Consider the following 15997-nt stretch of genomic DNA (forward strand, 5'->3'; position numbering starts at 1 on the left):
GTTTTGGCTTGTTTAGCAACTTATATTTTTCATTCTTGTTTTCTTCTGAAACCGTTCAAATTTGCCTATAGGGTAGGTATTGTGTTTATTGTTTGTACATGATAATATTTTGCTTTATTTACCATGTTATTTATGAATGTAATAATGCGATTTGTGCTTATATTTTTTTAACCTAAACTACAACATAACATTAATGTAGACCTACATACCGGTATCTAAATATGATTTCATATATTTTATGCTATATAGACCTACCACATTACACTCCACTGGATGTAGTATGAGCAGCAATAAACTACATTTTGGCATTTTATAATACTTCTGTGGATATTTTGGTGAAAGTAACTCAAAAGTAGTGTAACGCATTACAATTCAGAGACAGTAATATTGTAATGTAACTAATTACTTTCAAAAGACAGTAACTAGTAATATATAATGTATTACATTTTGGAAGTAACTTGCCCAACACTGGTCTTAACTCACTGGCAAATTGTTTTCTCTTGTTTTAAGCTTTGGTTTTAAATTGGTACTTTTATTTAGCGATGATACATTAAATTAATCAAAAATGACACTTACATACTTATAATGTTACAAAAGATTTCTGTTTCAAATAAATGCTGTTATTTGAACCTTTCTATTCATTAAAGACTCTGAAAATTCTGCGTTTCCTTCACAGGAAAAATTATAAAATATAAAATATTTAAAAACACAAAAACGTAATTATAATAATGTTTCACAATGTGTCGGTTTTTACAGTATTTTTGACCAATAGTGAATAGCAGTGTATATAATTTTTAATAATGCATTTTTCCTTTATCTGTTGTTTTGTTTTTGGGGTTTGCAGAATATGTTATCTGAGCCGTACTTGATTTATCTCAGTAAACATAGCGCTGTGTGGTCATTTCATCAAGCTTTGGCAAGGTCTTAGATTTAATTGTCTCTCCTCGTGGCTGATCTAATACCAAACTGGAGCAGCTCGAGTGTGATGTGCTCCAATTCTCTCCGTCTTCTAGCCATCATCTCTATTGCAGTTCCCAACTCAGTCACTTAGAGAGTAATATTTGTCAATAATGCAGAGGGTTCTTCTTCTAAGTGGCAATTTCCTGTTTTCATTTAGACGAGGACTTAATCAATTTATGGTCTGTCAGACCACTAAGCAATCCCGCATGCTGCGTGCGCTCTGAAACGCAATGCTGCAGCTTCATGAATACACATGCACACACAAACGCGCCCACGCACACTGTTGATTTCCACATTTCATTGTGTTGTCTCCATGTGAGCATGAACCTGCGGGCCGTCTCCTGATGTTTACACAACCCAATGGCAGTAAACCCTCTAACCCTATCAGGGCTGCCCGTGCTGGGGCAGTCAGCCGAAACTGACAGGGATTCACCTAAATGTCACTTTGCATTAGGCTCAAAACTTCCGCCCCACTCTCTTCTTCAGTTCATGGTCATTACACTATTTGTCTACGTTTGTTCTAGGACCAACAAAATAGGAAACACATCCTACTTGACAAAATCATAGCTGCACTAAACCACATGCAAACATACAATGTATACAGTCAAATTCAAAATGCCTTTCTGTAGCTATTATGCACATGCTATATGTGATGGAGCAGAAGTTCTGAAAAGTGATACCAAAACATTTTGATCACCATCTCTTGCAGTATAGGTCATAATCCCCACCTCTTCATGTAAGTGAATGGGACCCAACTAAATAATCAAATTACACTTCAAATAAATTGTTCCCAAAGATGCTTTCCATCATTTTAGGTAGTTATTATCACACTGATGTATGTTAAAGTGTTCGTCTTTCTAATAAGTTTGCTTTTATTTAGTTCTTTGATGCTATAAAAAGGGGTGTGGCATCATTATTGTGAGCTTTTGATTGGGTTCTGCGGGAGTTTGGGCAGGACTTTCATACGGTGGCTCCATCTCATGATCACTACTGCGCTGGCCCGGGCTCCTGATGACGCCATTTGCGCAAGATAACAGCGGCCATTAAATTAATACAATTATTAAAGTTCATTTTGGTTAACTGAAATAAAGCTGAAATAAAATATTTTTGCCTTGGCAATTCAATGAAATAAATTCAATCTGATATGCTAAAATGGCTCAAACTAAAACTAAATGAATTAATTAGTTAATCGGGTTAGTTTAAACTAACAGAAATGACAAAAGCACATAAAATTACTAAAACTTACACTAGCATTAACTCTTTCCCCGCCAGCATTTTTTAAAAAAGTTGCCAGCCCCCGCCATCATTTTGATGATTTTCACTAAAATTTGATGGCCTCCGGTATATTTTGCTGTATAAATATTTGAATATGCAATACACCAAAATCTCTACCTCTCTAGTAGAGCCTCTACTTTTAAACAAAAAAAATCTGTTTTATTCTAGCTTAAAGCATTCTTTTTTATCAACACTTGAATATAGGTAGGTTTCATAAAAATGCATAATTTTGAGCAAAAAGGTGAAAAAAATCACATTTTTATCAAAAACTACATCTGGATAATATTCAGTATGATTATCAAAGCATAAATCCAGTAAATCGCTTCCATCAAAACCTCCAAAGCTTGCACAGACATGTACCACTTCCTGGATCAACATTTCACTCTGTAACATTATGCCGTTTTCATTTATATGCTGTCTATTGCTGATGATCACATTATTTTTCATATGCATCTGTTTACATAAGAGATCGCTCGTTTCTCCGTCCTGTTCATGTGTGTTTTTGTTCGGGAGGTTTTTTACTCGTTCAGAAGATGCGTAATAGTGCCCCTGAGTGTATAACAGTGAAAACACGGAAAGCCGTAAAAACGTCTTTGGCGGGGAGGCATTTTCTTGTAAAACACGAGATAACTCGTCAATGGCGGTGAAAGAGTTCAAATGCAAATGGAAAATATAAAAACAAAAGCTAATTCAAAATGCCATATCCTATAATAGAATATAAATAATACTAAAATAACACTGATCATTTTAACAGCAAGAAATCAGTTTGTGTGTAATTGAAAAGTCATCCCTGCTATTGTCAGAGCATCAATGCATGCATAATGTGTGTGATTCACAGCACCTGTGCAAGAGCGTTTGTCTCTCTACTCACCCTCCTTTGATGTAATCGAGGAAAGTCGACTCTGATTCCACTGAGAACGACAGCAGTGTCACCTGCATCAAAAACAGATCAAAAGAGACAACTGAATCTATAACAAAACAACAAGAGAAAAGTATGATGCCACATGATGCAATTCAGTCATGTTAGAAATTGTCCTAATACAACTTGCTTAAGATGAGGCAGTGAATGATGCGGGCCAAGTGTCGGACCCTCTGGGAAGCGATGCTCTCAGACTGATCTCGTAATATAGAGCAATAAGGCGACTTTGGCACAGCCATCAATCAAAGCATGATGCTCATATCAGATTATCTCTGCTGTGCTACAAATTCCTGCTTTCATATTCACTTCCATGATCTCTAGCTACCCACACTCCCTTTCTCTTACACACACACACACACGTATACAGATGTTCAGTGTGGCGTGACATTTGGTTTAATGTGCGTGTCTTGGCTGGGCTATTTCCCCCCATTTTAAAGTCAGCTTCCACTATTTGTTGATTACAATGAGCCACACGCAAAAGCGCTTAAACAAAATGCTTTATAAGGACCCGTCAAAGGAAAACAGCGTCTCCATGCAGCTATGAAGCAAAGCTCTCTCTTGTTTTTACCACTTGTTTTAATTAGCATGGGTGTAAAAGGGATACTCATTAATGCGGTAAGACATTTGAAAGTTACTGTGCATGTCGTTCCCTTTCCCATCACATAAGGAAATGGCTGTAATTAAAGGCTTCGTCTGTGTGCACATACTGTATACTGTATACTGTATGCTCTGATACACATGCACATACACGCTCACAGTGGTGAAATTTGTTTCATAAGTTAATCTCTGAGCCACCACTCACCGTGCCAGAATTGACATATTTCTTCTTCTTCATCTTCTTCTTTGGATTCACCACCTAAGAGCCATTGGAAAACAAATCAGAAATCAAAATAAGTTCAGACAGATGAGATTGGGCGGAAGTGGAATTTAGATTCATTAAACAGATAACAAACAGCCTTTCCTCTCACAGGATGGTGCCTCAAAAACAAATCAATTATATTTCCTTGGAAAATGCCACCACCTGCAGAAGATATGGGAAACGTTGAAAATGAAAGTCTTGCTCTGAGTTAAATGTGATTTCACATTGAATTCTCCACTTCTCAGCTCTAAAATGTACCACATTTTTTAAAGAAAATATCAGTGGTATTTGGATATTTTGGTATATTTTAGATCCGACTGCACCAACCTAAAAACTTGCACTAAGAACGGTTCACCCAAAAATTAAATATATAAATTTTTGTCATTCAAGATATTTTGTTAGTGTTAATGTTGCTTTGGACCTCACTGAATTGACACCATATTGACAAAACACACACACACACACACATATATATATGAACAAATGTGACCCTGGACCACAAAACCAGTCATAAGGGTCAATTTTTCGAAATTGAGTTTTATGCATTATCTGAAAGCTGAATAAATAAGCTTTCCATTGACGTTTGGTTTGTTAGGATAGGACAATATTTGTCCGAGAAACACATATTTGAATATCTGGAATCTGAGGTTGCAAAAAAATCTAAATACTGTATTGAGAAAATTGCCTTTAAAGCTGTCCAAATGAAGTCCTTAGCAATGCATATCACTAGTAAAAATTAAGTTTTAATATATTTATGGTAGGAAGTTTACAAAATATCTTCATGGAATATGATCTTTACTTATCCTAATGATTTTTGGCATAAAAGAAAAATCAATTAATTTTGACAAATACAATGTATTTTTGGCTATTGCTACAAAAATACCCGTGCTACTTATGACTGGTTTTGTGGTCCAAGGTCACAAATGGTGCAACCAAATAAAAAACATGAAAAGTTATCTATAATATAATATGATATATAATACAAATCGGGAGTTATATAACACTTTTGTCGGTAGCATGAGTTTTTGCACTAAAGTGTAAGCAACAGTAATAGTGTTGCTTGCCTTCTTAACTTTAGGTGGTTCTTTCATTTCCGAACTATGTAAGCAATGATTCTTAACTATATATAACATCCCACATATATTTTGATAAGAAACATGAAGGAATTAAGGATATCCATTTTATTGATGAATTTGAGATGGGTTTGGTGTAGATTATTGTCTCTAAAAGAAGGAATGAAAGAGAGAGAGACAGAGGCAGAGCGAGAAGGAATAATGATTCTGAAAAGCACACAAATGAAAGTAGAACCATCCAGGTGACCTCTTAGCTGTAAGGGGTGAAGTACAGAAGAAAGGAATGGCAACCCCTGGTCGTCCTCCATTCATCTCCAAACACTAAGTAATCAATAGCTCAAATAGACTCTTTGTGCTCAGATGGATGCAAGGACCTGGACATGAAAAGAGTTTTTGAACATGTTCACTGTAGACTCATGACCCATCACCCCTTCAGGTTCACTAAAACCTGAGAAGTGAGATTACAGAGTGGAAATGAATAAGATGTAAATCTAAAGACTCTTTGATGTATAAAAAGGTCATGTGCTGTAATAAAAAAAATGTGTACACTGTAATAACTGCTTTATTACACTGTGATTACATAATTTCCTACAAGTGCTCCAGGGAAAACAACCTCTTATGTTCAGTAATATCTCTACCCTAAATAATACACCAGAACTCATTCCAAGGACAATAAACCAACTTGATGCTTTTGCTTAAGCCTCAACCGCTACCTCCCAAAGAGACACTATGTTTTATCCTACCCGGTCTCATGGCAAATACGTACCTGGGGGCACATTTTTGCAAGACGCGAAATACGTACCAATAAGTACATATCACTGCAGTTTCCAAAAAAAATTAACACTAGAGACAGTAAAACTCCGACACCTTTTAAATTATTTCAGTATGATTTACAGAGTTTCGATTAATAAAGCATAATTTTCGTACAATTACTTGAAGAGTATTATGTTGTGACTTCAAAAACTTTTTAATATGCTGGGAGATTTCAAAACTGATGCTTTTGATTGTTAGCACCGCACATATCCAGCTTCATATCAATGGGTTTTCATATACAATAGGTTTGTTCGGTAGCTCACGGAGTACGGAGACGTACTTGAGAGGTGAGGAGCTCCGGTTCGAATCCCGTGTAACTACGGTTCAACAAAACAGTTCAAATCTGCATATAAGGAAGTTAAAATGGCACGGTTGCATCAAAAAATGTGTTTTTATATCAGTTTTGCATTTGTTAACACTATCGGTTGGGTTTGGTGTAGGGCATATTTCCAACACGACAGAGCATTAACTTTTAGCGACAGTCCCCGGATATTTGAATTCTGAATCGCCGCAATACGTACCTGAAGAAACGTAATAAAAACACAGCAATACGTACCTATATCAACGTAATAAAAACGTGCCAGGGTTCACGTATTGAACACGTGTTTTAGCGCCACTCAGTGGACATTTCTCTTTGAAACTGCGGCGAAACGTGCAGTAAGGTACGTAAAAACGGTGTTGCAGAAATGTACGCAGAGGTACGTATTTTTATGAGATTGGGTTGGTTTTATCAGCCCTGATTGCACAGCTCCCAACAACATTTTCACAGGCCTCCTGAATCACAGCTTCATCTGCCATGGGATATTTTATAATGTGTTGGTGATGTGTTGGCATTAACACATTAGAAGGTAGGAGTGCTGGGAATGCTTGCGGTATTAGACACCATCCTTTGGAGAGGAGATGGTAAATTACTGTAATAATTCAGAATCCCAGGAACACTCTTATAGTAATCCCCATTTGCATGCTTCCCAAGGGCTTTGATGACTGTACTGTCCAAGCAATTTCCAGAGAAAAACAAAGAGGAGACTTTTAGATACCTGCGACATTGAATGTGGATGGGGGTGGCTAGAGAAGGAGTGTGAAATATCCATAAAAAGAATCTTATTTTAGAGTTAGAAACTAAAAAAACAACAATATAGGATTCATGCATAGAACATTTGTTACTGTGTCTCACAAATTGAGGAATCAGTTTTAAATTGAGAATGAAAATATTTGAGGGTATAGAGAGAAGACCACCGGCTTTCATGGGTGATTGATGTGTTAGCTGAAAAATTAAAAGCATCCATATGGCTTGGAATATTTGACTTGCTACATCATTTTGAGTGGTTTTTAACTAGTAAAACATTTTGAATTTTATGCACTGAATAAAAAAAGGAAGGTCTGCTTTCTAATGATACAATTATTATCTTTCTAACAATGTTTTCGATATATAAGCCATTGGCCCCTAATGTTAATATATTGTGTGGTCGACATCTCACCTCATATATGTTGAACTGGCTCTGACCTCGGGCTAACTCTCTGTAGCTGGTGGTGAATTCACCAATGAAATCATGGCTAAAAACATAAGAAGATTCACAGATTCACTACAGCGAAATATCCCTTCAACTCTTCATTTTTTATCACATCAAAAGCCATTTGTCAGCTTACCTGCCATCACGATCCCAGTCATACACTTCCACTTTGATTGTTCTGGAAAACAGAAAAGGCCCAGGCATGTTTGACAAATCAATACACTCGGAGGGGGAATTCACTAGGAATTTGCATGCAATGTCTACATTGTTTTAGCACCTGATTTACTAAAGGCAGGGCTGTACGTTAACTTTTTTTTCACATAGCACTGGTGCTACAGAGGTTGAAAGTTTTGTAGCACAGGCCAAAAAGTTGTAGCACAAGTATAAAACGTCTGTTATCATGTCTGAAAACAAACATAAGTAATAGAGTTCATCACTTAAACAGACATTGAGTTATTTCGTAGCACGTGCATATATGTCGCACTGTACAGCCCTGAAAGGAATTATGAAAATTAGATAATGGTGCCAACATTGTCAAACATTGAAAGCTGAACTGAATTTGAACATCATAATTTCTGTGCATCTCTGTGATTTTTAGCTTAACTCCACCAGCCACCTGAATCAGCTTTATTAAAATGCTTAAAGTGCATCGAATTCACTGTGTATTTGCCCAGTGATAATGCTCTTCTCCATTACTTAATAAATTACTGCAGCCATGATCAAAGGAAAATGTAAACACACGCAATAATACAAGAATATTCTTCTTCTTCTTCTTTTTAAAAAAAATACAACTCAGTTTACCACTTGCTTTTCATGCAGGAATCGTGCAACATTAATTACATCAGGAAAATAGTGGTGGGTTTCTTATTTACTGTATAATGAGCTTAATTTACAGAGATGAGTTTAGCATGTATACAGGGTGATGATGCATCACCCAACATATGGAAAATAAATAAATGGATACATTTGTGAATGCTATAGCTAAAAAAATAAATAAATCAATAAATAAAAAATCAAATCATATGTCATTTATATCTTCTAAAATAGTTAGAATTAATTTTATCAAATAACATAATCCTGTGATTAAAATTGTATTAATTTAATTCAAACTAATTAACATAAAAAATATCTAAATCCAGCATAATATAAATTCACAGATCGGTAAAATCTACAGATGAGAAAGGATAATTTAAGCTCAAAACTGTTGGAATAAATCTCATATGATGTAAAAAATGTTGATTAAAAGTTAAAAGGGGTCATTGTAACATATTTAACACTTTTACGTACAACAGATACAAGTGACAAAATCAGTCTGTTCCAGGAAAATAGTAAAGATTATATTGTGCTGATTTAGGGGGATTCCACAGCTAATCAATTTAGAATCCTGTGCAAGACTTGGACTGAACATCTTTCACCATGCTTTGATTGGTCTCTTGCTGCTAAGGCCTAAATTGAGTCATCAGTCACAATTAAACAAAAGCAGCGCAGGTTGATGAATGCATCCTGTGGCAGGTGTTTGCTCAACGGCTCACATCAACAAGATTTGCTGAAAAAATAAAGCTAGCTACTGGCCATATTAATGAGGATAAAACACAGTCTCTTAAAGCTTGCTCATTAGCACAACTAAGAGGCATTACAGAAAACTCTATAGACCGGCAAAAAAATCTGTTCCTATTTACTTCCTGTCTGCAAACAGTCCAGAACTCCCACACAAATCATTACAGCCGTTTATGGAGAAAGTGAATAATTCTTATGATTACACTGAGTCAGTGCCCAGAGGCCACAGTGATTCTGGAATAAAAGCACAAATGAATGTCATGGGGTGGCTCGCTCAGTTCTGCTGAGTTGTCTTGATGTTTACTTTGGGGTAAACAAACTAGTGGGCTTCTGCGAATGCATCCTGTGGCAGGTGTTCACTCAATGGCTTACATCAACAAGATTTGCTGAAAAAATAAAGCTAGCTACTGGCCATATTAATGAGGATAAAACACAGTCTCTTAAAGCTAGCTCATTAGCACAACTAAGAGGCATTACAGAAAACTCTATAGACCGGCAAAAAAATCTGTTCCTATTTACTTCCTGTCTGCAAACAGTCCAGAACTCCCACACAAATCATTACAGCCGTTTATGGAGAAAGTGAATAATTCTTATGATTACACTGAGTCAGTGCCCAGAGGCCACAGTGATTCTGGAATAAAAGCACAAATGAATGTCATGGGGTGGCTCGCTCAGTTCTGCTGAGTTGTCTTGATGTTTACTTTGGGGTAAACAAACTAGTGGGCTAATATGTCCCTTGGTATCCGTAAATTCGAAAAAGCATGCCGTGAGCAGTTAATATCTTTCATGTTGTTCCAAACCTGCAAGACTTTTGTTTCTTTTGTTGAACACAGAGTCCAATGGTGCTTTGGACCCCACTGACTTTCATTGTACACTCTCAGAAAAAAAGTTACAAAAGCTGTCACTAGGGTGGTACGTTTTCTTTTGCAGGGAAGTTACTTTTAAAAGTAATGCATTAAAAGAAAGAAAGAAAGAAAGAAAGAAAGAAAGAAAGAAAGAAAGAAAGAAAGAAAGAAAGAAAGAAAGAAAGAAAGAAAGAAAGAAAGAAAGAAAGAAAGAAAGAAAGAAAGAAAGAAAGAAAGAAAGAAAGAAAGAAAGAAAGAAAGAAAGAAAGAAAGAAAGTTATATTTTTGGCAACTATAAAGGCCCTTTTACACCAAAAGTGAGATTAATAAACATCAGTCTGAAGTAAGTGCCTCTGCCTTTTCACCTCACTCCCAATTTCTCTCAACACAGGGACAGGAGAGCTGTCAGTGAATAAATGGGAAAATAAAGTAACTTGCATTACTTATTTGAAAAAGTAACTCAGATATTTTCCTGTAAATTAAAAAGTAATGCGTTACTTTACTGGTTACTTGAAAAAAGTAATCTGATTACGTAACTTGCGTTACTTGTAATGCGTTACCCCCAACACTGTTACTTATTTAAAAAAGTAACAGATAGGCCTATTTTCTTTGTAAATTTAAAAGTAATGAGTTACTTTACTAGTTACTTGAAAAAGTAAGCTGATTACTTAACTCACATTGCTTGTAATGCATTACCCCCAACGCTGCACCTTTGTATCTTATTTACCATAAATATTTACCGAATATACCATATTAATATATTAACGGTGCATATTAGTACCTAAATTGCACATATTTGTAGCTTTTGAAATGCTACTGCCCCAGTCACAGTCTTTGTACCTTTTTTCGTTGAACGTATATAGACAAAACATTATTTAAAATGTCTTCTTTCGTGTTTCAGATACAGGTTTGGAACGACATGAGAATGATGATAGAATTTTCATTTTTGAGAACCTCCAACTAGGGAACCATCCCTTTAAGAGGGTAACCGCTATACTGACAAAGAGAAACTATCTGAAAAACTTTTCACCTCAGCATTGCCATTTGACTTGTAGGCAAAAGTTTTGCACACCTCACTAGTAAGGCAAAACGTAAGCAATATATCAGAAAATCTCCTGTAGTCGAGGAAGCAACAAAAACACGCTTCCTCCGTGAAATTGTGGGCAGTAGCTTCCATTGACGTTCGTTATCTTCAAAGTAGTGAGTCAGCACCTCTCTGAGTATCTGTCACCTGGGCGTCATGTTCCCTGACAGTAAGAGAGAGCAGCCGCCAAGACGGCTCCCTAGGCAGCTGTCTATCAAGCCTCACAACAGAGGAGAAAAAAATAGATTGTGCTCTGAGCACAAACAGCGAGAATGGGAAGCGGGGAAGAAGCTGTGCAGAAGACATTGAAGGCTGAAGGTACAGTTCAGAGCTGTTTTTAATTCCCATGCACTGACCTCAAACCAAAACGTTGATCCGAGTTTCTCATCTCTTCGGGAGTTGCATGAAAAATGCGTTGTGTGGGATTGGAAAGCCACACCGAATGTCAACACCAGCGTTTATTGCAAAACTGTGGTAGTCTCTTGATTAAACATTCATATATTTTGAGCTGCATTTTCTAAGTCTGTTTGACAGTCATCATTTGCTAGTGGAACATCAGTGAAAATTTGATTCCTCTGGAAATTAAAAAAAAACTTCAGCCTAAGGTTTTCATAGATAAAATAACTATCTGAAAAACTTTTCACCTCAACATTGCCATTTGACTTGTAGGCAAAAGTTTTGCACACCTCACTAGTAAGGCAAAATGTAAGCAATATATCAGAAAATCTCCTGTAGTCGAGGAAGCAACAAAAACACGCTTCCTCCGTGAAATTGTGGGCAGTAGCTTCCATTGACGTTCGTTATCTTCAAAGTAGTGAGTCAGCACCTCTCTGAGTATCTGTCACCTGGGCGTCATGTTCCCTGACAGTAAGAGAGAGCAGCCGCCAAGACGGCTCCCTAGGCAGCTGTCTATCAAGCCTCACAACAGAGGAGAAAAAAATAGATTGTGCTCTGAGCACAAACAGCGAGAATGGGAAGCGGGGAAGAAGCTGTGCAGAAGACATTGAAGGCTGAAGGTACAATTCAGAGCTGTTTTTAATTCCCATGCACTGACCTCAAACCAAAACTTTGAGCCGAGCTTCTCATCGCTTCGAGCGTTGCGTGGGATTGGAAAGCCACATTGGATGTCAACACCAGTGTTTATTGCAAAACTGTGAAAGACTCTTCATAAAACATTCATATATATTTGAGCTGCATTTTCAAACTCTGCTTGACAGTTGTCATTTTCGAGTGAAAATTTGATTCCTCTGGAAATTTCAAAAAACTTTAGCCTAAGGTTTTCATAGATAAAACAAGGCATATATCCTCCCCAAGGTTTATTCTTAGTCTAAAGTAGAACATCTGTGATTCATTTCATTACCGTCTCAAATTAACTGAGATCAAAATAAAACCACGGAGACGTGTGGGGGATGTTTCGTATCTACTCTTTTGAAGCTTGGAATAGAATGGATGCACGCTGACATTTTTTTTAATGGGCTCTGGAGCTATAATTTGTTACTGTCTACATAAATGGCACGGGTGATGGTGATGTATTGACGTCGTCCTCTTTGGGAACTTCATTCACACAGATCAGCACAGTTCCCCAGGAGACAACCGCCTGTGGTGGCACTACAACATCATGTAATTTATGTTCCATATATATTCACTGTCCTGGTTTATTTCCCCACTGTTAATGCTCTTTCATGATGAAACACGCTTCCTCCGTGAAATTGTGGGCAGTAGCTTCCATTGACGTTCGTTATCTTCAAAGTAGTGAGTCAGCACCTCTCTGAGTATCTGTCACCTGGGCGTCATGTTCCCTGACAGTAAGAGAGAGCAGCCGCCAAGACGGCTCCCTAGGCAGCTGTCTATCAAGCCTCACAACAGAGGAGAAAAAAATAGATTGTGCTCTGAGCACAAACAGCGAGAATGGGAAGCGGGGAAGAAGCTGTGCAGAAGACATTGAAGGCTGAAGGTACAGTTCAGAGCTGTTTTTAATTCCCATGCACTGACCTCAAACCAAAACGTTGAGCCGAGCTTCTCATCGCTTCGAGCGTTGCGTGGGATTGGAAAGCCACATTGGATGTCAACACCAGTGTTTATTGCAAAACTGTGAAAGACTCTTCATAAAACATTCATATATATTTGAGCTGCATTTTCAAACTCTGCTTGACAGTTGTCATTTTCGAGTGAAAATTTGATTCCTCTGGAAATTTCAAAAAACTTTAGCCTAAGGTTTTCATAGATAAAACAAGGCATATATCCTCCCCAAGGTTTATTCTTAGTCTAAAGTAGAACATCTGTGATTCATTTCATTACCGTCTCAAATTAACTGAGATCAAAATAAAACCACGGAGACGTGTGGGGGATGTTTCGTATCTACTCTTTTGAAGCTTGGAATAGAATGGATGCACGCTGACATTTTTTTTAATGGGCTCTGGAGCTATAATTTGTTACTGTCTACATAAATGGCACGGGTGATGGTGATGTATTGACGTCGTCCTCTTTGGGAACTTCATTCACACAGATCAGCACAGTTCCCCAGGAGACAACCGCCTGTGGTGGCACTACAACATCATGTAATTTATGTTCCATATATATTCACTGTCCTGGTTTATTTCCCCACTGTTAATGCTCTTTCATGATGTGTATGGCCTGTCAAAGATACGGCCGTGCCTGATAGGTGGAGTGCCAGGGCTCTGCAGTATGATGAGCCAGAGAACACAGCTGGATACAGAAAGAGATGTGCTGAAAGCATTTTTATATTTATAAATGAAACAGGCTATCTCAGGATTTGTAGCACAGAGTTAAAGTTAAGAGTTATAGTTCACACAAAAATTAAAATGCTGTCATCATTCACTCACTCCCGGTGAATACTATGTATATACAACACTACGTGTGGACAAAAACCTTTGAAGTATACTTTGAAATATCTTCAAAAACCAAACACAATTTTTCCATTGGCTTTAGGGTTATCGCAGAAAATGAGCTCTGTGGCCAATTAAAGTTTATGATTCTTACACATTTTGTTTATCATGATAATCTTCACAAATGAACACAGGGGTAAATGGCTATATAAATGAACTAGACCAAAGTCACATGACTTCAAGGCCACTAACCTTTCAACAACACGTTCAGTCTTTATTAAAAACATATTTTCTGAATGTTTTAGTTAAGTTGACTAGTGAGTAGATGAGTTTATATGGTCAACTTACGTTGTCCGATATAACCTGGGGTGACCATACATACCCTTTTTGCAGGACACATCCTGGCCAGTATTTCTATGTTGCCTAAAATATCAAGGTTTTGGCTTTGTTTCAGCTGCACAGACCAATTGGTGTTTGCATACAATGCATACAATGCCTGCATGTTATTGGTCAAACTACTTTTCAGTCATTACCTTCAGCAAGTAAAGTATAAAACAGGAAAACAAAACCAACCCTTGGATATTTAATGCAATATAGAAATCCTGGCCAGGATGTGTCCAGGAAAAAGGGCACGTATGTTCACCCTAGCTATAACCACTTGTTAGCAACCAAGATTGCCATGTCTGTGTAACAAAACCAGCCCAATTCCTACTCAAGAGTAGCCCACTCACAACCAAAACAAGCCCAATCGTGTTCAGTGTAGACAGCATCACTGATTATAATGAGTTCTACAGTATTTTGTTGCGCCACACCGCTCGTGTCTGGTGTAGACACGGTGTGAGACTGTTAACTTTAGCTGCATTCGTTGTGAAACTTGCTAACTAGCACATTATTAGGAAAGGCGATTTGCAAAGATTCTCTTCTGGAGGTGAAGCTGAAGGTGAACAACTTTGTAGCAAAAACTGCTTTGTGGTGACTTGTTTACAAAGCAGCCTGTTGTAAAATGAATCGCACAAACAAAATGCATTTAGGTAGATCGAACACCGCGCTTTGCGTGGAATCCTGCCACGACATCCTTTACCAAATGATAAGTACACTACTATATCATGATTTAATTTTCTGTTCGATTAGTGTTCATTACAAAACAGTGGGGGACAGATTATATTATGACGGTTCATCATTGTAAAATAGACATTTGATATAGAGTGCAATAAAGCAGGAAAATTAATCAGTTTAAAAAGGCTAATATTCACCTCCTGTATGTGCTTTAAATCTTCAACGCAGACCGCATTTTAATCTTTGTTTTGCATGAATTACAGCTGATTCATGTGAAATATCCACTCCTGTACATCCTTTGGCAAATCAACAGACGATCTCTTGTCGGTGGACAGACTGTAAAGCCGCGAGATGCGTGATCACAACAGATGGCCATAATTAACTATTTTAGTTTGTGATCTAGTCAGAAGAAGACGCTGCACTGTTTCAATGCATTACAGGCTTGTGACTCAGAATGCAAAACGGAATGTAGCTTTTGGTTGTGCTACACCGCTACTTGCTGGCAAAAGTAGTTAGCTACTGGAAAAGCTACACTGTTGAGCTACTGTCACGCTCAGTTTAAAAAGGCTATTATTCACCTCCTGTATGTGCTTTAAATCTTCAACGCAGACCGCATTTTAATCTTTGTTTTGCATGAATTACAGCTGATTCATGTGAAATATCCACTCCTGTACATCCTTTGGCAAATCAACAGACGATCTCTTGTCGGTGGACAGACTGTAAAGCCGCGAGATGCGTGATCACAACAGATGGCCATAATTAACTATTTTAGTTTGTGATCTAGTCAGAAGAAGACGCTGCACTGTTTCAATGCATTACAGGCTTGTGACTCAGAATGCAAAACGGAATGTAGCTTTTGGTTGTGCTACACCGCTACTTGCTGGCAAAAGTAGTTAGCTACTGGAAAAGCTACACTGTTGAGCTACTGTCACGCTACTGAAAAATGTAGTTACGTTAGTAGCGTCGCTACTTGTAGCTAGCTACTCCCCAACACTGCTGTTTACAGCTTACTCACAGGTCTATGCTAAAACGGCAATGTCCGTCAACAGTCATGGGAGAGGCCTGTGCAAAGTGACATCAGTTTGCCCAGAATCTGTGAACAGCTTGCCCTGAGAAAGTGATTATTATTTGTGGGGATTTAAAAAAAAAAAAAAAAAGCAATGGGGGGATTTTTATCATTATAGGGGGGTTGTGTTCAC

The 15997-nt window shown here is 37.5% G+C and overlaps 1 protein-coding gene across 1 annotated transcript in view; it reads right to left on the reverse strand.

Annotated features, from left to right (window-relative positions):
- LOC107699334 (copine-5) overlaps window positions 1-15997 on the reverse strand; it is a 197210-nt gene that overhangs the window by 29635 nt on the left and 151578 nt on the right. Inside the window, exons 10-13 of the mRNA XM_016500558.1 lie at window positions 7547-7588; window positions 7378-7453; window positions 3957-4010; window positions 3107-3168 (exon numbers count right to left, since the gene is read on the reverse strand). Coding sequence (XP_016356044.1) covers window positions 3107-3168; window positions 3957-4010; window positions 7378-7453; window positions 7547-7588 — 234 coding nt within the window. The remainder of the gene's footprint in view (window positions 1-3106; window positions 3169-3956; window positions 4011-7377; window positions 7454-7546; window positions 7589-15997) is intronic.

This window comes from Sinocyclocheilus anshuiensis, unplaced genomic scaffold (genome assembly GCF_001515605.1).
Source record: "Sinocyclocheilus anshuiensis isolate Anshui unplaced genomic scaffold, SAMN03320099.WGS_v1.1 scaffold42, whole genome shotgun sequence".
Taxonomy (NCBI): Eukaryota; Metazoa; Chordata; class Actinopteri; order Cypriniformes; family Cyprinidae; genus Sinocyclocheilus; species Sinocyclocheilus anshuiensis.